Source organism: Phalacrocorax aristotelis, chromosome 10 (assembly GCF_949628215.1).
Source record: "Phalacrocorax aristotelis chromosome 10, bGulAri2.1, whole genome shotgun sequence".
In the NCBI taxonomy this organism is placed as follows: Eukaryota; Metazoa; Chordata; class Aves; order Suliformes; family Phalacrocoracidae; genus Phalacrocorax; species Phalacrocorax aristotelis.
Genome location: NC_134285.1, coordinates 5,197,658 through 5,222,422, shown reverse-complemented (window position 1 = coordinate 5,222,422; position 24,765 = coordinate 5,197,658). Strand labels below are relative to the sequence as shown.

Sequence of the window (24,765 nt, the reverse complement as noted above, 5' to 3'; positions counted from 1 at the left end):
TTCTGTTGTTAGAATTGGAACATTTTCGTATGCGCTTCAGATAAATGATTTTATTGTAAAGCTTAAGGTTGGAAAAACGGGAAGGATACACTGATGCTTTTAGTCCTGTGGCTACATATGCGAGGAATGGCAGAGTGAGAAGGGGAAGAGCAGTAAGTATTATTTGTGAATCTTAAACCTCAAATAGCCCAGGCTGTTTTCCAGCTGGGTTGGCATTAAGTGTCTGGTGAACGGTGAAGCTGACTTTGTTGATCTAGTCTCACCCACTGCTTTCCTAAAACAAGTTAGGGCTCATGTTAGACAAAGAACTGCTCTTTGTTTAAAAATAACTTGAAGTTGCCAGTCCTTTCAGAGAATGTAATTATTTCCTCAGGGGAAGAAAGCATAACATGCCTTATCTTCTCAAACAAAGCATTTAGGATGCCCTTTCTTGCTTTCTTTGTCCTGCAATAATCCACTTTTTTTAGGAAGAACATTTCTGCTATCAACATTTTTCTCTGGTGGAGCCTGGTGAAAATAACTTCAGTCTGTATTGTCCTGTGGTGCACTCCCGGTAAATACGTGTAATACATCAACTATATTTGTCCCTTTCTCCCACAGAGTTTAATAAAGGAAATTATTTTGATTAATAGCTTTTAGATTTAACAAACAACACTGTTTTGGGTTATATATCCATCTGGTCCAGTTTCTAAATTGTCAGTTTGATGATGTATGTGAATGTATACAGCAGAAACAGATGACTGGAGGGACTTGTAAAATCCTGCAGAGAATTAAGTCGGCAGATTGTTTCCCCCAGTGAGCAATTTTATAGAACTTGTAACCCCCCCAGGGCTTACCTCTTACAGGATACAGGAGTTCTCATGAATCGAGGTTCAGGCCTATTTCATATTCCTTTTGAATATACATCTTCATTATTGTCAGGTTGTCCAGATTCAAAGCGAAGACTAGAGGTTTGCTCTTCATTTGTTTAATGCTGCTAAGCAGGATTTAGCAAGACTATCTGTATTTATTTGATTAAGCTCCAGCAGAAATGATCAGGTGCCTCTGAGTTGGATTGCATGAGAGTAGGATTATGATATAATATGATAAGTGTAACATGTAGGAGTGTGGTAGTGGTTTTAATCTTTGACAACTCATGTATTATGTACCAGTGAGATAGGACTAAGCTTTATGTTGTATTTTTTTATGCACGTAAGTGCTCTGTGCTATATCCCTTGGCCAGTTGCTCATGGATTCTTCCTGTCTTCTGACTCACAGCTTAAAGCTGGACAGAAAGGTTACATGTGCTGAATCCCCACATTTCACTTGGATAATACTTTATCATCTCTTTAAGGTGACTGAGGGCTTGCACAAAATTGTACCAAACTTACAAAACCAAACTTTACCTGAAGAAGTTGATCCACTTTCTCTTTATACCCATACTCCCTTTAACAGTTTAGAAGAATGATTTTTGTGAAGTCTTTTGTCTTGTTGTTTGAGATAAAATGCTCAAACTCTGAAGACAATCTCCTGACTGTTCTTGCATTAATTGGCAGTCTCGTTAAAGGTATTACACTGTCCTCCAAGACATGCCTTAGCTGGCAGACTAAGGGGTTTCATTTTTTTTTTTTCTTTTCTTTCTTTTAATTTTGGTTAAATAGAATTTCATCTTTTTCCAACAAGGTTTGAGGGAAAGTTTATAAATGGTCTCCTTTCTTTGAATTAGACTCACAGCTCTTTTTCAGTTATTCCTTTTTGTTAATTATTTCATAAACGTGCTAACCTGACTAGTAGATGGTAGTTGTTACTTTAGCTTCTCGTGGCTTTTGTCCAGAGTAACAGTGCTAATGAAGTAGTGCCTACTTGTGCTTACTTTAATGTCGTGGTGATAATTTTTTTTTATGTAAAAGGATTTTTTCCTCTGTTCTGTGATTTGGATGTAATACATTGAGTAATTATTACTTCTGTCCTGAGAAATCTGTCCATACTAGAAGGAAAACAATTTTCCCTTCTATTTCAGTAAATAATAGTACATTCTGTATATATATACAGGCTTCTGATAATGGGTTTTAACCAATATTTAACTGATTTGCTGTTGTTACATACAGAGTAATAGCTTTCAGTTCTTTGGAATTTCCTAATTTTAACATACTTAATGTCGTCTTTACAAATGGCACAAATAACTAATGAATATTAATAACATTGTGAGTTGTATATCCCTTCAAGATGTCAGGCTGCATTAGCACTAGCTTTTAGAATGGTTTTTAACTGAGTTGTTTCTTTTACTACAGTTTATAGTGCAGTGAATGCAATCTTTGAAGTTGATTTACAATCAAAATTTTACTTGTACGTACTTCTGAAATTGTAAGCACATCAAATGTAGCATGTTTGCAAGTAGTAAAGTAATTATCAACTGTGCTTTATTTGTTTTGTTCACTTAGTAGCACGCTTAGAGAGGGGTACTGTGTGCTGAACACAGGAATACAGTACTTCAGTTAAAATATTCTTAAAGCTTGGGAGGTGCAATTTGTTGCTTCTCCATCCTAGAGGATACACAGAGTTAATATAATAGTTGTGTATGCAGAGCAATCTGCTTATGATAACTTCAGGCCTTGGCTGTAAAAGCAAAAAAAAAAAAAGCGCCAAAAAACCCCCAAACACAACCCAAACCTAAAAACCAAACCACAACCCCAAAATCCCCCCAAATAACCCAAACCCAAAAGAAATTAAAACAAGAAGAAAGAAAACCTCTCAAACCTTAATAAAATTATGACTTGATTTTTGAAACACTAGTTGAGTTCTCTCTCCGCCTAGCTGGGATTTAACCCTGTCTGACTTACAAATAAATCTTTTATTTTTCCTTTACATATCCTTTTGATGTATGTCATCCATCAATGTTAGCAAGAACAGTAAATGCATTGATCTTATTGCTACACTTGGCAAGTTAAATAACACTTTATGTAAGAAGTATTGATTTATAAAATCCAGTACATGTAATTAACATTAGAACTGTCAAAAGCTGAAAACAGTATTAACTTGCTGCTTATTTATAACCCAAAGAAAATTAAGTAAAATATCCAGATTAATAAACTAACTCCTTTTTTTGCCTTCAGATGTGTCAAGCTGAGTTATGTTTTCAAGAACACTGATATGTTTCTTCCAACTTCTGACAGGAAGAAATTATGTGTTTCGTCAGTATTGTTGAAAATAATTCTATAGTCTCTATATAAGTGTATCATCCCTAAGGTGGTGAAAGAATTCCACTTGGATAGTTCTGAAAGGGTTTAGATGCAGAAATAAGCGGCGATATTAGGGAAAATTTAAGGTAGCCAATTTATGTTAGGTTTTCAAAGAGCCTTTGATCTGGCCCTTAATTAGTACCTACTCTTCAGCATGAAACTACGCAAAGGTGTATCTCCTGTTTGCACGTACAGTGTGTTATCCCGTTGTCTACACAAATTAGGGAATAGATACTCTTGAGAGCTCTGCAAGGGTCGCTTTGAGCTTCTGTTACTGACTCAAGCACTAACCAGGTGCCTGTTCCAGAGTTTGCTTAAAATGATGGGAATATTTCAGTTGTGTTCTGTGAACTTCGGACTGGGCTTTGATTACACTTTTGTCCTAATTCAGCAACAGATACAAACAATCCTGTCTCTGTTCAGTATAGTGTATGATTGTGTGCTTACCACCCTTGAATTCACTAGCACCATTGAGATCCTTTGATCTGACTTTGAGGCAGGTCTTACACAATTTATAAAACTATTTACGTTTTTCAGGTTTAAAGGACAAAAAAAAGAAAATTACAACTTACGTGTAAACAAAATAACAATAGCAGTAAGGAGTGGGCGTTGTTTTTTAACAAAGGTTTCTGTATGAATCATTTCCCCTTCAGTCCCCTTCATTGGGGAGATATGTGTTTATATCTTTTATGGATATTCATAGCTACTTTGCTATTTAGAAATAGTTTTCTCCTTGAAATAATAAATAGGTTGCCTTCCATGGCTTTCAAGTCTGGTGGTGCATTTGCTGTGCCATTGTTTCCTCCTGCTGCACTTGTGTTTCTGTTCCGGTACTCTCAGGCACACGACTGCTGTTTACCTTTTTGATTTAATTTATCTTCTAAAAAATAACCAACTCAGAACGCCTCTTACACCAAGGACAAACACGTGGACAGCACATTTAGATTTTTATCTTCTCAGTTCTGTTAAATGTTCTGTAGGGCTTCATCCTGCCTTCATCTTGGTGTTAGTTGGAATATTTAGTGGATATATATCTTGATGGATAGACATCAGTGTGATCAGACCGGCCCTACAGCGGTTGGAAGTTGTAGATTGTGTAGCAGTAAGAGTAGCTCCTTTGCAGTTAAGGTAATGAAGGAAATCCTGCTATATTTGGATGCCCTTTTCCATAAGGCAGTTCTGCCTTCCACCAGCTCTGTGCCGAGATTTAAACAGTAACAACTTATTTCCCTGAGAGTTCTGCAGGTCTCTGTAACCCTCACCAGATACGGAGAGAATCTAAAAAGCATGGCGATTATGCTTTGGTACCCAGTTCAGCCTAGAGAGGTTGTAGTGTTCTTTGGAGGTTTTGTTTTGGTTTTGATAGTTAATGGGTTCTCTTTTATTTGCCTGTTTGGTATGTTATCATGTCTTTTTCTCTCAGTATATTTGTAACTTTCTTTAAGATATCCTCATGAATATTAAAAAAAAAAATTATGCGTCCTTTTTTGAGGAGGAACTGCACCAAACATAACTTAAGAACATCATCTGTAGTTTCTTGATTTTTAATCCTACATTCCATGTATTCCATGAATTCATGAAACTATGAATTGTGATTGCCTTCTGATATACAACAAACCGTGTTTTTTTCCCCCCTGACTGAACTGAGGTATTACAGGAGGTCAAAGAGTGAAACTAAAACATGAGGTGTGGAAATTAAATGGGAAAAGGAAACCTTAGTGGGACTTCAGGTTAATACATCAGGAGCTGCTTGAGGCTCAGTTAAAATGATATCAGCTCATTTTTTTTTTTCCCCCCCTACTTGGCTGGTCTGCTGAAGAAATCAATTTTAAGATAAGAATGATACAATTGCATGTGGGAAAATCTTTCTTGATATATTTGGGGATAACCAAGAGAGTTTTACATTGAATTTTAAATGGAGGAATGTTACCGACCGCAGTCTTTTTTTCTGTCAGAATCTAGGCCCTGTAAAAATTATTGTGCTTTTGTGGGCCCTCCTTCTTTCAGTTCTGTTTTGAGTGTTTCTAATAAAGTCAAGAAACCTTTCGTCAAAAAGGTTCTTCTTCAGGAAGTGATCTTGTAGTGATTGAAGGGATAGTCCTTAAATAGATGACAGCGTTAGGGAGTAGATTTTATGAATGCAAAGTATAGGTTAGGTTTAAGGACTTCTAAGCAACTGGTGCTAGTAAGATTTTCTTTTTGTCATAAAAAAACCCTGCTCTAGATTTTTTCTGTTGTCTTTCTCAGCACAACATGCAAATATGTTTTTTGTGGTTCGTCTAGAGATGTTTGTAGGGAAAAATGGAAGAAGAGTAAGAGATATAAGAGGAAATGTTTGGGCCTTAAAACAAGGTAGAAAGGTTGGAAATATTAAAACAGGTTTTCCTGTAGCAACCCATTTCGTGGTGTGTATCTTAGAATTGTAGACATTTGTTCTTTTAAACAATACTATGTATTAGTCAAGATTTGGGAAAAACACTTGATCTGTTTGCATCAAGAAATTAGGAGCTTAGAAGCAAAATGGAATCTGCAATGCCATTTAGGTAATTCTGAAATAGAGAACTGATGCTTCAATTAAAAACAAAAAGAAGAATTTTTAATTAAATCTACTTAACTGTCAATGTGAAATTCTTTTGCTACTTGGGACTCCTGTTGAATTGTTGAAAGCTAATGATAGCTATACATTACAGAAGGTTTGGTTTTCCTCTTGGGTTAGTATGCAACAGGTATGCAATCTTAAGTTGAATATTTCTTCCATCCAAATCAAACATTTGATTGGCAATTACCCAATAACTAACTTGCCAATTAGTTATTTGATCTATTCAAGGCGAAAAAAGTTACCCATTGAAATCTTGTTGCCCCCTGACTGTGCATTTAAAAGGAATAAATGTCACTTATTCTAGAAATATGTAGGTTTTCTCCCAGAACTTTGAGTCCTAAAACAATTTAATTCCACCGCCAATTAAACCTTTAAAAGCACTATCCATCAACCTCAGCTGATACTGTATTTGCATTTAGAGATTATAGTAGAAGTATCCAACAAGTAGGTTATCTTTCTTATCTATAGGAGGACAAAAACGGGTAGTATTGGCTCATTTACTTGACTTATGAAATTGAGGAAGAAAGATGGCTTTAAACACAGTTGCTTCAGTATTATTCAAATATAAAATCAGATATCGTCTTTGATAAAAGTTCAGGAAATTCACTTTAAGTGAATGCTTTATGCCATTGTGTGAAAATTCTTAACTACGGCAGTATATTTGAAAAATAACCTGATGTTTTAATGAAATATTCACTATGATGCATTGGTTCTTTCAAATGCAGGCTTAGAATGAAGTAGTAAAATGCAATTTAAATTTAATTGTTGTACTTGGTGATTTATGTCACACTTCCAACCAAGAAAATTTGAATCTCAGATATCCAATGTTTTGGGTAGAATAGCCTTCCTGCAAATCAATACTGTTAAAATGACTGAATGCTCTAATGTATGTTTGACATTGTTGACAGTTCATGAATAGATCATATAGTAACTTTCACAGCATCTCACCAATGCATTTCAGAAGGTTTGAATTCAAAAGAAGATTGATTCAAATATATCTGAATTCAATCTGACTTTCTGGTACATTTCCCAAGATTTACAATATAATAATTCTAAATTCTTATGCCATATAAGCTGTTGAAGTTCGTTTCCACAAGAGAATAAGACTTGAATCCAGGGTTAGCAGATGTATGCATGTGTATCAGGAACTAAGATAATAAGATTAAAAGGTCCTTTTTAAAAGGAAAAAGAGAAAAATCTTTTCCATATTCAAGTTGGGAATAAGAAGAAAATGGTCCTGATTCCCCAGAAGGTTGCAGTTATCAGCTGTCAGTCAGTACAGAGCAGCTCGTACTCAGCTGTATGTGCTTTGAAGCATCAGCTTGTGAATGTCACAGCTGAACTTTAATCTCTTCTTGATGGGATTCTGCTGTCTGTAGTTGTACCTACTTTCTTTGGATTACTGAAAAGATTCTTCCTGTCTTTAGTTTGGGTTTCCTGACTCTAGCTTCCTTTTTAATTTAACTATACTTTTGTATTATGCCTTCAATTGCCTAGACAGATCTTTTAAAACACTCTTTTTATGGCAGTTATCATTAACCTACATGAGGATGGCTTACATCCCTTTTCCCTGCAAACAATGAAAGCAAAAGCATCTCTGTATTGTTGCTCCTTTTCTGGACAGATCATTCAGCCTCTGTATGTATTTTTTTAAATCTAGTTTTGTTTTCCTGGAAAATGCCTCAGATATATTCTTTATATTTCTGTGTTGGTTGATTGTAGCTTTAGACATGCATATGAAGAAAGGGTGATGTGCATCACGCTGTGACTGGGGACTAATAAGCTAAAATCAATATAGGTGTGGTTTTTAATAAGCCATTTGTATTTTTGTTTGGGTTTATTGAAAAATGTATCTCAGTCAAAAATTTATTTTCAATATCATATTTGTTGGGTGAACTGAGTGATGGAAAGACTGCTGCTCAAGTGATACTTGTTAGTGTTGAGCTGTATTTACTCTGACTTGCTGATTTACGAACAGGTTAAACTACTTTTAATATTTAATATTGGCTCACCTGAAAATAACTTAAAAGTAGAGATAGATAACAAAGACAAATAGCAGCGGCAGCGGGGATCTCCCAACCTGTTCTCTGCACTCACTACATTGTTCTTCCTCTGAGTGTGTTCAGGACTGCAGGAACTGGTTTTCTCAAGATGTGAGCACATGATTTTACCTGTAACTGTTGGTATCTGACACATCTGGAGAAAAAATGCTGAGATTTTTAACAGGGTAGCTGCAGTGCTTTTCACTGACGGAAGTGATGTGTTACTTCTCTGGAGTATAGTAACTTTCCTTTTCTCAGTAGGATGGAGGTGTTCAAGATCAAATTGCATCTTTAAAATATATGAATTCCTGAGGTTAAGGACTGCAAAACTGTTTTCAAGACCTTGTAGCACCCTGTAGTAACTGAAAGATGTGTTTAATCTGACTTTGGTTTATGTATTTTACAAATAAGAAGCTGTTAGAGGACTAAGAATCATTATAGCCAAACTTTGTTAATGTGCTTATTAGAGGGTATATTTGAGGTCCCTGGGATGGTACTGTCCTCAGTTTCTGAAGTCATGTTCACTCACGCTGTCTTTACAAGATTAGGTTCTCTTGGTTGACTGATGAGTAGCAACTCTTGGAATTTTTGTTTTTGTTCCATTCAGTACACAGCTGTACAACCGGCCTGCCGTCTCCTCCTACAGATTGTGTTTGTAAATTCATGCCTGAACATGATTTTCAGGGACAAGAGAGTATGAGCAAGCTCTCAGCTTTTCTGTCATCCATCTCAACTGCTAGGGCTGGGGAGATGCCCAAAGTAGATAACAATTGTGTACAGCAGCACTTTTGTGTTTAAATGTCAGAATTAATTCAAACAAAAGTATATGGGCAGTGTTGAATTACGTCTTGAAACTGTATTTTGAGGTAAAATCCATGTAAGCTTTATATGTACCAAAGAAAGAAAACAGATGAGCTAACCTGGCTGTATAATGGAACTCTTGCAGTTTAGTGATGCACAAAAGTGAGGAAGACATGTTTTGAGCAAATTTCCAGATAAGTTTGGCATATCCAATCCTATTTTTTCTTGAGATTTATATAGAAATAAATCTGCACCATCCTGTTAAGGATACTAGGTTGTTGGTGAGTTTGGTAAGCAGACTTAATGAAAATTTGTAGATGATGTATGTGTGTGCCAACAGATTGGCACCTTATCCTTTCACTCCTCCGTGCAACTCAGATAATTTTTTATTATGCATGCCTTTTTTTTTAGCTAAGAACATTAATTCCAGTATTTTATTATTCCTGTTTCTGGGATTCATAGGACTCAGATAGCCTTTTAATTAACTTTTTGCTCTGTCCTTCAGGAGAATAAAAACTGAGATGCTCTCATGGTTTCAAAACCCTTGCTTGGGCAAGGTTAGCCTTATGGTGAGGTCCTCCTGTATTTAATTAATAAAGTGCAAGTATCTCATACCTACTAAATAACCCCTGTGTATCTTCCATCCCTTAGCCAGTTATTCCTTTCCTACAATTTTCTGAGATGGCTTTCATTTTTCCAGCCAATTTTCCTGTTTCCCTGGGATGCTTTGTAATGACCAAACTTGTCCTTGTAGGTCTGGTTTAAAATTCTGCTTTCCATTACAGCTTCAAGATGCAAAGCCTAGGGTGCAGCGCTGTTTTGGTCATGTGTCTGAGGTGTGAGCACCACTGTGCCGCAGGAATGCCAAAGTCATCAAAGCTTTACTGCTACCTCTCTTCGTGGAATCTTTGCTCAGTATTTTATTTTCATTTCTGCTTTCAGTGAATATTTAGTGACCTCTGATTAAATAATAGAATTTGATAAACTGATGGTATGTGATCAGGAAGTCAGGAATAAAAGATTAAAAGATAAAATTTCTTTAAGGGTTTAAGTAAATCTTCCAGAGAGCTGGGGTAATTTATAACACAAGCTATATTCCTTATAAAAAAATTCCTGTAGCTCTATTAAATTTTAGCTTCTACCAGAATTGGACTGAATTTTGAGAATAGTTTTCCTGTAATACTAGTTTGATTGTGGTACTTTGAATGGGGCACATCTCTGAGTGGGTTGCAGCATCATTGGGTTTGGAATATTTGAGTAGGAAACGTGGGGCTGAATGACAGACTTGTGGGCAGCAGCCTTTGGCTTTTGAAGAAGTCATTTGTTCTTGGAAAGACATAAGTTACGAGGAGCAAGTGGATCATTCAGAGTGAAATAATGAAGGAGGTTATGCTGCTCGAGTCTTTAAATCACTGAAAAACAGGGTCAACAAATTATTCAGGTCGAGGTTTATAGTGCGGATACCAGTTTTATTGTAATCTCCCTGAATGGCACAACTTCCTCCAGGAAGGAATAGTTTAACAAGCTCATTTCACTGGCCTCTATATACTAGCAGGGAAATATCATTGTTTTCAGGGGACTCGGCACTAATCACTTCAATTTACCAACTGGACTCTGTTACAACCTCTTCCCCTAAATACCAGCCCAACTCCCTGCCACTGCCTTTTCATCTCCAGAGGAAGCCTGACACCTTTAATCTTGCAAGGGTAGAATGTCTGTCTCATAACTCCTTTGGGAGAACTCCCCGAAATATTTGTGAAGCCTCTGAAAGGATTTAACATTTCCTCACTTGTTTAGAAATATCTTTGTTAAAAATTGCTTTTTGCTCTGGGTAAAGTAACTGTATTTCACACTGACATTGTCTAACTCTGACTTAAATTTGTCTTTATAAAGTTTTAAAATATTGGTTGATTTTACTAGGTTGGAGAAAATGTGAATTGAGGTAAGACTTCTTCACAATATTTGAAGTCATTAAAACAACAACAAAAAAGAAGATTTACAGAAATATAATCTCAGTCAAGTAATAGAGGTAGAGAAGTACAAAAAATACCTTAGGTTTGCCTGAGACTATCTGCTAATTTGGAACTCTGCCTATTTTCTCATACATTGAATTGTCATAGCTTTCTGTGTATCCAATTTAAAGAAAATATTACTGATCTGCACTAGCTAAAATGCTAAATGCTATAAATCAGAAAAGGGCCTTACCTCAAAATACATTTTTTAAATTCAGTGTGTTAGGTCGGATTTTGTGTAATAGTTATAAGAATTGCCTGAAGATGATGTGCTTTTTTTTCTGCCGAAATAACTATATCTTTCTGAAGGTAAATTCTAAAAATTAGGGAGATAATTTGTCAAAACAAATCACCAAATGTGTATGCAGCTGATGTTCAACTTTATAGCCAATTGTAGCAAATAGTTTGGCAGCAGTCAACCTGTGACTCCCTGACTGCAGCCAGCTGAAGCGCAGCTGCTACCCTGGGACTGTACGATTAGGCTGATGATGAGTCGGTGTTGCTGTGTGCTCTGCTAAGTAATAAAAATTCCCTGATAAGAGGCAAAATGAAAGATAAGGGCTTAGAGAGGTTGACATCACCAGGCCAAGCTGCGTACCCACTGCCATCCAATCCTCATGGCACACTAGGGCACCTTGAAAGCCACTGTGACCCCTTGCCATGGGCTCCTTCTTCCCTCGTGTATGGTTGCTGTCTTCTGGCTATCAACTACTAACGACTGCAGTGTGTGACCTGTGGATTCAAACTTCCACAGGCAGCCTGGAATAGTACATGAGGTCACTTCCCATAATTGTAAAAGATAGCATAACTCTTTAAATAGCAAGTATAAAAATACCTGAGCTTAATCTAAAATAAGTTTTAAAAGAACGATTAGCAATTTAGCTGAATGGTTAGTTGCACTGGGGCAACATTTGTGTATCTTTCATACATAAAATAAAAAAAAAAAAATTCCACACACGCACACACTGGACTCCTAAAAGGCAGAGTGCAGTAACATCTACCTATTAAATATTCCATATTTTGTATTAAATCTGTGGCATTGAATGTAACTTGTCTATTTTCTATATATACATAAACATGTTAATTTTGATTACGAACTACAATTAAGTCTGTAATTCCTACAGAGCTACCAGTAGAAATTTGATGCGTAAAGTGTGAAAACCTTCATCTTCCAGAGGTGATAAGGGGTGGGTGTCCAGCATGTGTAGATTGTAATAAATCTGCATTTGAGTGGAGCTTTGGTAATTTACCCGTTGAGAATTTCGCTGCTTGGACTATTTTGAGCATCTGTGATCCACGGGACAACAGGAGTTTGAGACTAGATGTGACCCTTGAACATTATTGAAGTACCCTAATTCAAAATCTGTTAGTGGCTTCAGGTAATATAATTTAACACGTTTTGGTTGGCAATAACATTGAAAAACACATTAATCTTGTGATTTTGTGAGGTGTTTTTTTCTAAATTCTTTTTTCTGTCAAAATTCTTCATTTACCCTGAGACTTCTCCTGCTGTGATAATAATTTCTACTCAAGATTACTCTTCTGGTTTCTATTCAAGAAATAAAAAAAGAGCTTTGAGTGGATTTAATCCTTACAGAAGAGGGGTGGTGGGGGAAGCCAATAGGGTTGTTCACTGCCTCCAGAGTAGACAGTGCTGAAGTTTTCGTCTGTATAAGCAGTAAACATGGACAAAAGCTTGTCTGAGTGGGCACTTCTAAATAAGTACCAAGGACTAAGGTTATCAAGATCTTGTGAATTCTGCCTCTAAAAATAAGGCTTAGTTATGAATATGACAGTGTAACCCTTAACTACTGACGCCTGTTGTCTTTTCTTTTACAATGGCCATTTTGAGAAGAGATGAGCTAAATATCAGTGACTTAAACTATACTTGCTTAAATAGCTTACAAAACCGTTTCTCTCTATTTCAGATGATGTTGCACCATACTTCAAGACTGAACCAGGCTTGCCCCAGATCCACTTGGAAGGAAACCGGCTTGTACTTACATGCCTTGCTGAAGGCAGTTGGCCCTTGGAATTTAAGTGGTTACGCAATGACAGTGAAATAACCGCCTACTCCAGTGAATATAAGTAAATAAAAGCTATATAATACCCTTCTCTAAGTGTAATTGCAAACAAAACCTCAAAACAAACACCTCATCCTTAAAGTCCCCAATACCTAAAAAGAGCTTTGTAGCTACTGATACGTTGACAATGCTTTTTATCGTTAAAAAACACTGTTTTTGTAAACAAATGTCTAACAATCTCCTTTGTTAAAAATTGTATTTCACACTTCAAAACAAGGGTCATAATGCAGAATTTTGAAGTACCAAAAATGCTTTTTGATGGAGATGTAACCTTACATGAATTTGTTGTAAACAGGAGGCATATTCCTTAGCTAAACGTTACACATGATGTGCTACTCATCCTTGAACGAAGCTAAGCTCAGTGGGACTATTCTTTTCAATAAGATCTAAAAGAATGTGGTCTATCTTAAACTGCATGTGAAACTTTTGGTTTCACTTCTGAAAATGTGAAAATTAATCCTGTAGTTTAACAAACTGTTCTGTGATTATGCACTTTGCTCCCAGGACCTCACTGACTCCCTCCTCATTCCGCAAGACGTCCCATCAAGCAAGAGAAAAAAAACATGCTGTGGCTTATCACAGCTACGTTTTTGCTGATGGGCAGCAGATGGCCGGCCAAATATCACAGAGTAAAACAGCCAAGTTTTGTCTGCTTTTCTTTAATGGGAGCATTAACCGGGTCTCCCCAATGCAATTGGCAATTTCTATAACCTTCTAGAAATTTAATATTTATGCAACTTATTTGTTGCTTTCAAATTTTGTTGAAAATACCTAGTGAGATCAGGAGTTATAGGGGGTGGGCATGTGACAGATGGAGCCCTTGTGTGACACTTGTATCCTTAGCAAACCAAGCTAAACACTGCATTTCTGTAACGACATTGCTTAAGGTAGGGAGAAGTTGTGCGCCATCACTTTAGACAGAAATTACAGTATAGATTAGTATAAAAATGCAGATAATGATATAAAGTTCTATATTGTTACACAAGGTAGTCCGTAATTACTTTTCCCAAAGATTTTCAAAATTGTAACCTCACATTAATTCGATATTTCCATTTTATCTACATTTAAAGAGCAGTAGGGTAAAAATGTTCCTTAAAGAATATTTTTAAAATTTTGGGGGTCATTTAGCACATAAATATTCAGCAAGTCTGTTTCCAACCAAACATATAGTTCTAGATGAACTTTTGTGGAAGTTAGACTTTTAATTTAGATGAGACCACTTAGTCCCGAGTAATTACATCTATTAACGGTTGTTGTTTCAAGCCTTGAGATACGCTGATTCCTCAGAATGAGCCATACACACATATAGATGTGTGAATAATTTCTAGAAAAAAATTTCTAATGGCACAATTAATCACAGAAGGTTTGAGCATCGCTGTGTAAATGCCACTTGTTTTGATCAACAACAGCAGTCTATTGTAGTTTCTTGGTAGAAGGAGCTGACAACAGCTCTTAACTGTGTAAGATGCTGAGAAAGTAAGACAAAGAAATGGCGTGGGAGGACAAAGCACGTGAAGGTGGAATCAACAAAAAACAAAGGTTAGAACTCCAGCTCTGTAAATGCGCTAGTCACTGAGAGACCTATATTTCATGGTACTAGGAGAAACCTGAAAAAGAATGTGTGGTATTTTGAAGCTAAGATGAGGATGCCATGGTATTTCTTCAAAAAGTGCACATCCTAGTACAAAATCATGATTTCACTGTGTATTGCAGCCTGAGTTAGAATCAGTGTATTGGAACGCCGTTCGCAAGCTGTATGTATCCATACCGGTATAGAGTACCTTGTTTCTTATCATTTGACTTAATTTAGTCTAGTGAATGTCAGGTCATGATACAGGCTGTACTTATTAATTTTGCACTTTTGATATTGTTCCTGTTTCTATTTCTAATTAAAACCTGTGCTATGGAGGTGATTAAGAAGATAGGAGACTATTGTTTTATAATAACAAAGTAACATTGATAGAAAATATTAATTTAGAAGTTGCAGCCCTACTACTACTATTATGCTATAGAGATAAGCCAAATAGGATTTTGATTCTATAGAAATGCAAAGCTTTAAGTTTCCAGAAAGGATTCTATGGCATAGGTGCCTTAGGATGAATGAGAGCAAGGGAAAGATATGCTTAGACATAAAAATTCCAGTTGCAAAACTTAAACCTTGACCCCATAATAGTTTGCTCTGCATTTCTCTTGGGTAAATACTCTGTTTAAATGCATGAATCCTTCTTGTGTGAGGGACTTCTGCTGCAACTTGAATCATCAATCAAAGATTTTTGGTAATTGATATTACTTAGTGTGTCTCAGTTAAAGTAATGTCTATACTGTAACAGGCTGAAAATATTCAAAGCTTATTATAACACACCAAGTGAGTAAAGAACTAATTGGAGTCTTTGCATTTTGACATTGGTGACCCTGAAAGAACAGCTTTTCTTTGTATAACGATGCTGATTATGTGCACAGCCTGGCTTTTATAGTGACTGTGCATACACTAGTTTGTATTAAGAATTTATAAAACAACCTTATAAATTCTTTGTGATCTGAGATACATGTAATGGAAACAAATCAACATTGCTGACTGCGGTAGCAATTTTGGTTATGTCTATAAGAGTCTTTAAAGTTCAGGCAGTGACTTTTTTACTTTTTTTTTTTTTTGCTTTGTTTCATTTTGAGTTAAGTTCTGGACCAGGTGTGCCCTCCATATTTGCTTTTGTGGCCTGAAGATATTAATTTATTTGAATTTAAGAAACTAAGGTTATGCCTCAGTAGCAGTACACTTTCCTCCCAAACTATTTAAAAGTATCTGATTATTATATTTCTGTTTTTAACATTAGACATGTTTTAATTTTATCCTGTGTAATAAGAGTTAGATCAGTTGATGTGTAAGTCCCTTGTTAAAAAGTTTGAATTAATAGTAAGTTACATGACTATCCAATAAAATATGTTTGGTTTTAATTTTGTCTTCACAATTATGGCTATTAAAAACCTGTAGCCTGTAGGTTCACTTTTAACTCTTCGAGCATTTAAATTTAAAGTGAGGGTGTAAACTTGAAATTAGGAATGAAACGTAAGTATTGGCTAGCGTTCCTCTTTAGGTGTTTGATGCCACTTCATCCTTTAACTCATTGCAATCCTGCTGATGGAGCATGTTATACTCTGGAAGACTTCCCCTGAAGCTTTCTTTTGTGCTTGTTGCTTTATATCTTGCTATGGAAACTTCCTAAACAGCCAGTTTCTGACTGGCTGTACCATTCAAAACAGAGAAACTGTCTGGTCTGACTTTCTAAAGTACTTGCACAGATTCCCAGAAACCTTAAGGAGCCTCCTAGAATCTACACAATGGGAAGATCTTGTATCTTGAGAGTATGGACAAAATTATAGCAAAATTATGTCTCGACACTGCAAAAAATAGTATTAACCCTTGAAAAGCACTATTTATATCCCTTCTTGCATATCAGAAAACGAGTAGAACGGTGGAAGTGTAGCACAAAAAGCAGTATTTTGACAGTTAAGGCAATAGAGAAGTAAATTTGAAAAAAAATACAATACGAGGTGCATATAGATTGCTTCAAATTGTAAACACAGAATTAGAAATTCCATTGATATCTATCACTTGCCTAGGTTTGCAGTTTTCAAGTTAGTCAAGTTAACGTTAAACATACATTGTCTCTTTTCTTTACTTTTGTTATTTAAGTCTTCTAATTTTGCTTGCCTTACCCACACATTGTTAGCCAGAAGGTCCACTGAGAGGGCAACTGCTTGGTAGGTTTGGGCTGTCTTGGAATTTTCAAGGTGGATGGGATTTTCACTATAAACTTTTGAAATATTTTCTTCAGGCAACATGTTAAGAACGATTCCTGTTGAAACATTAATAAGTTAGAAAAGAAAACCAAAGTAGGACACTTCTGATCTAATTGATTTGTTTTGTCCTAGTGGCAGAAAAACTAACTCTGCCTTACTGTCTTAGTACAGGTGCACATCAAAGAAGGAAGCCTTTAATTTTGGGTCTGTTTAACAGACAAGCAGAGGAATAAATGTTAGCCAAGTACAATGCTAAATCTTTATGGGAGGAAGAAAAGCTTGTTAAGCTATAAACTGCTTGGTAAAATGAGCTATAAAAATGAGTTGGCAATATTTATTTGCCAAAATCCTTTTTAAAATTTTTTTTTAATTATGTTTTGCAACATTCATCTGCCTGGCAGAGAAGGAAATGATTCTGTAAGAAACTAGCAAAGCCTTATGTCCTATTGATTTCTACCCTATGCCTTGTATTTTCACCTATTTTCTCACTCTATTTCCTATGGCATACTCATCAGGCAAGAGGCAACCCGGCTAATTCAGAGTTATGTACTCACTGACCAGCAAGTATTTGTGTGCTGATTGTTGGGTTTACTGTTGCTCCCAAACAGAGTGCTATTTTAAGTCTTCCTTATCTTCCCAGTACAAATTGTCATAATCCCTGGAGAAAATTTTGCTGGTTGCTCCAAAGGAGGTCAGGAGGAGTCAGCTTCGGCACATGGGCAGACAGACAGCACGATTGCCTGTAGCTCGTATACTTGGGAAGCCAGGGTCTCCTAGGAATCACAGTAAATTGCTAAAATTTGTCCACGGTGTTGGGCTCTGGTTTAATTTGCTTTATTTGGTTGCCTGACCTATTTGCTATAGTGTATTTGATTGTAATTATAATGCAGTGATTATAGTCTTAATTTATCACTTAAACTAGATTTCTTCTACCTCCTTTGTTTTTATACTGTCTGATCCTGTTCAGATATTAAGCTCTGTATGTGGGTGTGCATAGTATGTGTGAGCATGAGAGAGGATGCTTTCTTTTAGTGGAATTAAATTTTGAAGATTAAAATTCAGCAGTTTTATTTTTCCTTATCTTTTCATAAAGACTTTCATTAATCCTACCATAATATCTCCAGAAGGTGACCGGGGGAATATGCGCTTTGATTAATGTTTGTTTAATGCTGCATTATCTGTATTATTCATGTGTTCTATTCACATTAAAACTGTGCCTATCAGCTCATTTTCATGTTGAGTAGTCAGACAGAGTTGAATGAGGAAGGTGAGCATTAGTGGACTAAGTGACTTTTTAAGTATAGTGAAGGACAGAACAAATACAATGTTCCGTGCACTGTGTTTTCCCTAGTATTCTTCTGAGTTGCAGTGGTCACACGGAGTAGTAAATGTCTTTTCTTAAATTGGAGAACTTTGATATTTCTTGCAAGTCTTTCTAATGCCTACATTTAGATTGTAGTCGTCTTGTGCCACCTCTGAACAAAATACCGGTTGTTTTTTGCCTTATGAGTGAGGGTAGATAAAACTAAGGAAAACATTTAAATCTGTATTTCAAGAGAAATGATGGAGAACTAATTAGTATTTATCAAAAGCAGATCTTAAAACTGAAAGATATTTTGTGTGTTTCAAGTATTATTTTTTCTCCCATATAATACAGGTAATATTGTAGCCAAAGACCAGAGATTACATGAGAATGCTGTTTGTAAGAAAACCTACAATAAGCATTTGAGCCAATGTGTAAAATATTAGAGGAGAAATAAGAAATGCCACATAAAGTAGCATTGATCTGCCTTTAGAAAGAAGTGCGCTATAATTCTGCATCTGGTCTTACAGGTACATCATCCCAGCTTTGCAGAGGTCTGATGCTGGCTTTTATCAGTGCATCGTACGAAACAGGATGGGGGCATTGCTGCAAAGAAGATCCGAAGTTCAAGTGGCATGTATGTTTGAACGGAAGTTATTCTGTGATTCGTTAGTTAACCGATTCTTTCTGTGGGTAAAAACCCAATGTACCAGTAACATTTGCTAGTCTGAAAAGTTATTAGATACCATATTTATTAAATTTTAAAATTATTGCATCACAAGAAGTTTCGCACTTACTCTAGTTATCTTCTAGGAAACCGTTCAAAGCAGTGCAACATTAAGTCTTTAGAGCAAGCTTTGAGCCGTTCAAAACCGTCAAACCGAGACCATTTGGAAGCAGCAGTAGCATGAGAAAACCATTATATCTTTCCCTGAATACACAGGGATTGAGAAAGTTCATATAGTGCAAAATAAACAATCGAGCAAAATAAAACATGAAAAAAAAGCCCAGAGGACAGCAGAGGCTATCTGAAAGAAAACCAGACGGTAGAGATAGCTCCATGAAGATTTCAGATCATAATTCTTGAGATACAAAATAAGCAGATGTTTCACAGTGAAAACATTGCTAACTAAACTTTAAAAGTCTGTTCTCAACACCTTTCTGGAACAAACCCTCGAGGTTTGTATCTCTTCAGTTTGTACTCTGTAGAATTTTTCAGATATCTAACTTCCATTTGGAAATGTTAAATTGATTTTCTCAGGAGTTAGTGCTAGCTAACATGACCTAAGAAATGGTCACATACTCTAATTTTTTTTTTTTAGTTAATGTATAGAAAGTGTAATTCAAATAACTTGTTTGGAAATAATCATAAAATTAGGCCTTACTCGTTTTTCAAAGTAAAAGCCTAAAAAAAAAATTAAAAAGATAGATTTATATACTGCATGCAAGCCATCTGATACGTGGATCAAATTTCTCTTCCTCAGGGTCAATAACTGGAAATTCAGTAGCAGTAAATGTCACTTGATAAGTGGAATTTAGATAAATTGAATTATTTATTAGAAACCCAATTCTAAGGAAATTATTCATGTTAATCACTATGTCATGAGGGAAATTACATGGGATGTCTTGTGTTTTTCAAATAAAAACAGTTGCAGACTATGTAAGTTATGGTATCATATTTACCAGTTTGCTGTATTACAGTAAATTATGTTACTATATCTGTAATGTCAGTAATATCAGAATTTGATGTTTGATCTCTCAGTGGTTTTGTGTCAGAGATGCTGGGAGCTAATGTAAAAATCCACTGCTGCTAAAATGAGGTTTTCCTTCCCTGCCTTCTGCCAGCCCCTTTGCCCCTGCTGTATACTCCTCCTAGTGATCTTGTGCTTACTCTGGCGCAGGTCAGACCCTTGCAAGTACTTTTCTGACTATTCTTTTTCTTTTTTAGTGAATTATATCAGGTCACAGAGGATCTAGTGAAGGCTGATGTGAGTGAGCACAACTATGAGTGGGGTGAGGGACCCCCAACAAGGCTAGAAGGGGAAGATGGAGCAGGGGAAGGCAAGGGTGAGATGCTTCTCATTCTGCAGCAGTGAGCAATTAGATTAGCCTAGATGCCTCTGGAATTGCATCTACAGGTGTGGTTTCAGGGGACAAAGGCTTTGGTAGCAGTACCAAAGAAACATGTACCCATTTCTCCTCCATCCCACTAATCGTTCCTGCTCTTGTATTGCAATGTAGCACACCCTCCTTTTAGGCTCAGCAGGAAAACTTGTTTGTACAGCTGTGGACTGGGAAGCTTCTCCAAAATTTAAAAAAACAACAATTATTTTGTAGGGTTTGTCAAAATAGTTCTTTCCCCCCTCCCCATCTGATTCCCCAGGCAGCTGTACAGGCAGTTGTACTGGCATGGTGGAGGGAGCAATTCCTGAGGAAGTGCTTGTGGGAACAATAGTGAGAAGGAGGCACAGGAATACTTTACCTTGATACTGCTGCTAAAGAACTTTGTCTCCTGAAAAGACACCTTTATTCCCCTCTGAATGAGGAAAAGATTTGCAGTGAAGTGTTTTGTTTCTTGAGGCTTTTTTGTGTGTGTCTTTGGTTGTTCTTGAGAGAGAAAGAAGTGTAATTGCTTAATTTCCTTCAGTTTTAATTCCCTCCCCCCCCCCATTTAATTTGTAGTTCTGCATTGCTGAACAAGGCTAAAAATCTGTCTCTTAAGACTTCTCTGTCTGAATTAAGCAGTCTGTCTGTCTGTCTATTTATTTTCACTGATAAAGGTATTGAGACAAAGCAAAGCAGATCTTGCATGACTTGGGAGACCTTTGGTCTTGAACCTATCGTGACCTATATGGCTTCCATAGTGAAACTTGTCAGACAGACTTGCACTTTATTCCCGCAGATGAAAGTGTTCTACAGGTTTGAAATATTTTCTTTTCCCTCTGTGCAGGGTAGCTACTGAAACCGCGTGATTGTTTTCTGTACTTTAATGTTTTTGATCTAAATTAATTGACTTAAGCTGAGTGGACATAATGAAATACCTGATATTTTACCATATTTTACTTCTTGGCCATTCCTGAAAACATATCAGAAAGCAACATTCCAAGGAATTACTAAAGTAATCTTATCCAGTCATCAAGAGTTATGGGGAACTGTATGTTACATGTTTGGCTCAGAAGGATTCACAGGAAATTAACTATTTTTGCCACTGGACAGGGGATGCTTCCCAATACACTTAAATGCAAGATTTCTAGTGAAAAATTCTTAGTGCACTGAGAAAGATGTGAGGTATTTTCCATGTCCTAGATTTCTGAAGTAGCAGGGAACTTGTTAAATAATTAAAAAAAAAGTTCTCAACATGTGCTAGCTTATTACTTAACTGAATGGGAACAGATATTTGTGAGAAAACTGCTGAGTAATCTTAGTTACAGAATGGACTTAAAAACTCTTGGATTGTGAAGACTATAAAATAATCATATGACAGTGGAGTTAATTAGAACCACCTACAAGGTTTAAAACTCCTTTTCAGGCAGATGATCTGATCACAGTTGTAAGAAATATGGAGCAACAGAGGAAGTACAATGCTGATTATGTCTGAATAAATAACTTGAAAATCACAAAGATGATTAAAGCTTCTTTAAAATACCATGTGTTTTTAATTTCTGCTCTTGTTCTGTCTCTTCTCATCTCCTGCCATCCACAGACCTGACAGTAGTCTTCCACGTTTCAATGTCCTTTGCATCCCTCTCTGCAGCAGAGAACTTGTAAAGAACCCTGTAGTCCTTAAAAAAAAAAAAAAAAAAAAGGGAATTTAGTGGCAGAAAGCAGAACAGTTCTGTGTGTGTGTCAGTTCTTGGTTTAAAGTAAATTAAAATGCTTAGAAGTTCTTTGGAGGGTGAATAAGTAGGAGCCTACAGCCCTGTTTATTTTAATGGATAGGAATGTGATACAAAAGGCAAAGGAAAAACATGAAGAAAATGTTCACTGAATTTCTACAAGGACTCCATAGATAGAGTAACTTGTCTGTGAAATAAAGCCTTCAGAGACAGAGGTCCTGCACTGGAGTTTTCTTTCTTCCATTAAAATTTTTGTTAAAAGCTGCTCTTAATATTACTGCTGCCTTTAGAAATGCCTAGATGTGCTACTTAAACCATAGTGTAGTGCCAGAAGTACTAGTAGCTGCCAACATGACTGTAGCCTTGCTGTTTTATATCCATTTGGGTATAATGGCTTACTTGCATAGATCTGACCGTACATTGGTTTGACTACCATCAATACAGCTGCTTGTCTATTTGGGGAGCTATGGATAAAAGGATAAAAAAAATTGGGGACCAAAACAATTGATAAAATTATATATACCATGTGCATTCCTTTGCACTGCACTGGAAATTCTTCTATATTGTGCAAGGATTTATTTAAAAAAGAACCCAAACCAAACCTCACCCCAAAACAAACCTCCATTAAAATGTCACTTTTAGTTAACAGCACTCAGTTATTGCAAAAGAACTCTGAGGCCATGCAGTGTTGCTGACTGATGCACCTTCTGTGTGCACTAGCAGCACTTGGATTTGCCTTATGCCTTACGTTCATCCAAATTTGTATTAATCAACAGTGTCTCATCTGTAGTGTGTTGTATTGACTGACTCTAGCAATGTCAATGACTATTGTAAAACAGTTATTTCTCTGTCTGCTGAAAAGAAATGGGGAGAGAGACAAGAACTTCTAGGATTCTTAATAATTGTTTTTTTCTTTGCAGATATGGGAAATTTCACGGACACAAACCAGAGGAAAACAGTGACTCAAGGACAAGCTGCAGTTCTAAACTTCCTACACATACTCAGCTACCCGAGACCACAAGTGACATGGTTTAGAGACGGGCACAAGATTATACCAAGCAGCAGAGTGTAAGTCAGTTTAAAGCTCAAAATATCCCCACCCTAAAATATGATTAATTACATTTGATAGCACAACTTATATTTTAAGTACACTAATTAAGGTTTAAAGAGAATAAAGTAGCCTTGTTCATACTAAGTTTGAGATAAATTACTATTTTAAGACCATCTCTGAACTTCCTAAGCAGTTTGACAAAATAATTCATGTGATTTTAATGGTACTGGTGCAGCATAAGGGAATAGATACGCAGAATGTCTGCACTTCCTTCACGCTATTCATTTTCATGATACATTTTGGAAAAGTAAATGCTCATCTCTCAATTATGTTTACTTGAGTGGACTAACTTAATGAATACTGAGATTCTTCTTCTTTTAATAGATGAGTTTGATTTTTTTTTTAATACATGGAGTTATGCTTAATACTATTTTCCTCACGATAAAATTCTATATATTGCTTATTTTTTCCATATCTTTTTAGCCTACAATGACAGTTTTATTTCTTTTTGACTAATTAGCAGCTCACCCACTAATGGCACAGTACTTGCACTTTTATTATCTCAAGGTGTGCTCATTTATCCTTTCCTGAAACAGTTATGAAGTCACCCTGTGTTTTTACCTGCACCGTTTTATTTAGAGACTGAAGGAGTTAGTGGTAACGTTAAAAAATGTAGATAAAATCTTTTTTTACTTGCCTAATTTATTAGGAAACTGTTGAAATGTCAACGGTTATTTTTATCTGTGTATTACATTTTCGTGTGTTCAAAGGGAAAGATGTGCTAGCAAATGATGGTAAAGGATATTGCTAAATTCCAGAAGGGGTGGTGAGTCTTTAGAGTTTATATTAAATCCAGAAAGAGTTTTCCCTCTCTTAATTTTATTAATCCTTACTGTCTATTTTATTGCTGCTTATGCGCATTTTTTAAACCTGAAAGCTCTTTGAAACTGGTAAAATTAGTATTGCAGGGATGTGAAGTAACTATGTAATAATTTATGAATAATTTAATAGTAATTTGATGGGAAACAAGCTGGAAGATGAAACAATGGGTTTCTGGGCAATCTCTTGAAGAAAGTGAAGTGACAAATCCTGAGTTATTAACCATTAAGAATCTACTTCCTCCACTCCTGCCACATTACAAATTTTCTTTTGTCAATGCTGAGAAAACACAAATCAAAAATCTGCAGATGGTGAAAAACCCTTGTTATCCAAGTATCAGATAGTTTCTTGGGAACTATTCCTGGGAAACAGAACAGAGTGACCTAGGCAAGCAAGCATGCAATGTCTGAAAATGAGATTTGTGTGACTTCTCTCACACTATGGGAAAATTGCAAGTAGAGGTCTGTGTGTCGTGTAGTCATTAATATAAAATCCTAATTTTCGTAGGCTATGCTTTACTCTTATTGCTACCCTGTTGGGCTTGTTAGGGTAAAATCTCTTGTAATTCATAGCGCTGTGGTAATGGTTACAAATGGGAAAACTGTCAAACTCTCATCTATACTGGGGATCAAATATACCTAAAGGTTTCCGTTTTTTTTCTTCCGGGTCAGAAATCTTGTCTCAAAGGAATTTAAGGACATTTGCATGGCCTGTGTAGGAATTTCTGAATACTTTTGCAGTAGAAGTGCACGTGCTGAAAGTGTGAACCTACTTGGAAGTTTGATATATGTCGTATAGTAGGCCTGATAAGTTCAGGAGGGGACGGATTTATGGTACACATACTAATCATCAGTGCACTCCATGCGCAGTAGGTCTGCTGCTCCCTCAAAGTATTGGAAAAACCATACAGCATCCACTCACATATTGCTGTCTGTGAAATTCTGGAAGTAAATATGGCAGCCCTAAAAATACGGGAAACCTGACACAGAGAGGATGCAGACAAAACTGTGGGAAATGTAAAAATATCTTATGGGAATTCTGTTTCTCATCCATGGAGCAAGTTGTGCATTTAACATCATGTTTTCTGTACACAAAGAGGTGTATCAATTTAACTGATCAGTTTAGCAGGTGATCCAGTTAGA

At 36.2% G+C, this 24,765-nt stretch overlaps 1 protein-coding gene across 3 annotated transcripts in view; it reads left to right on the top strand.

Moving 5' to 3' along the window:
• Window positions 1–24,765, top strand: part of SDK1 (sidekick cell adhesion molecule 1) — a 417,626-nt gene that overhangs the window by 108,564 nt on the left and 284,297 nt on the right. For 2 of the 3 annotated variants that reach the window (XM_075104852.1, XM_075104851.1), the window contains exons 2-4: window positions 12,601–12,760; window positions 18,388–18,494; window positions 22,614–22,761. In XM_075104852.1, coding sequence (XP_074960953.1) covers window positions 12,601–12,760; window positions 18,388–18,494; window positions 22,614–22,761 — 415 coding nt within the window. Of the gene's footprint in view, window positions 1–467; window positions 554–12,600; window positions 12,761–18,387; window positions 18,495–22,613; window positions 22,762–24,765 lie in introns of all 3 variants that reach the window. The other variant, XM_075104853.1, reaches the window with a different exon arrangement.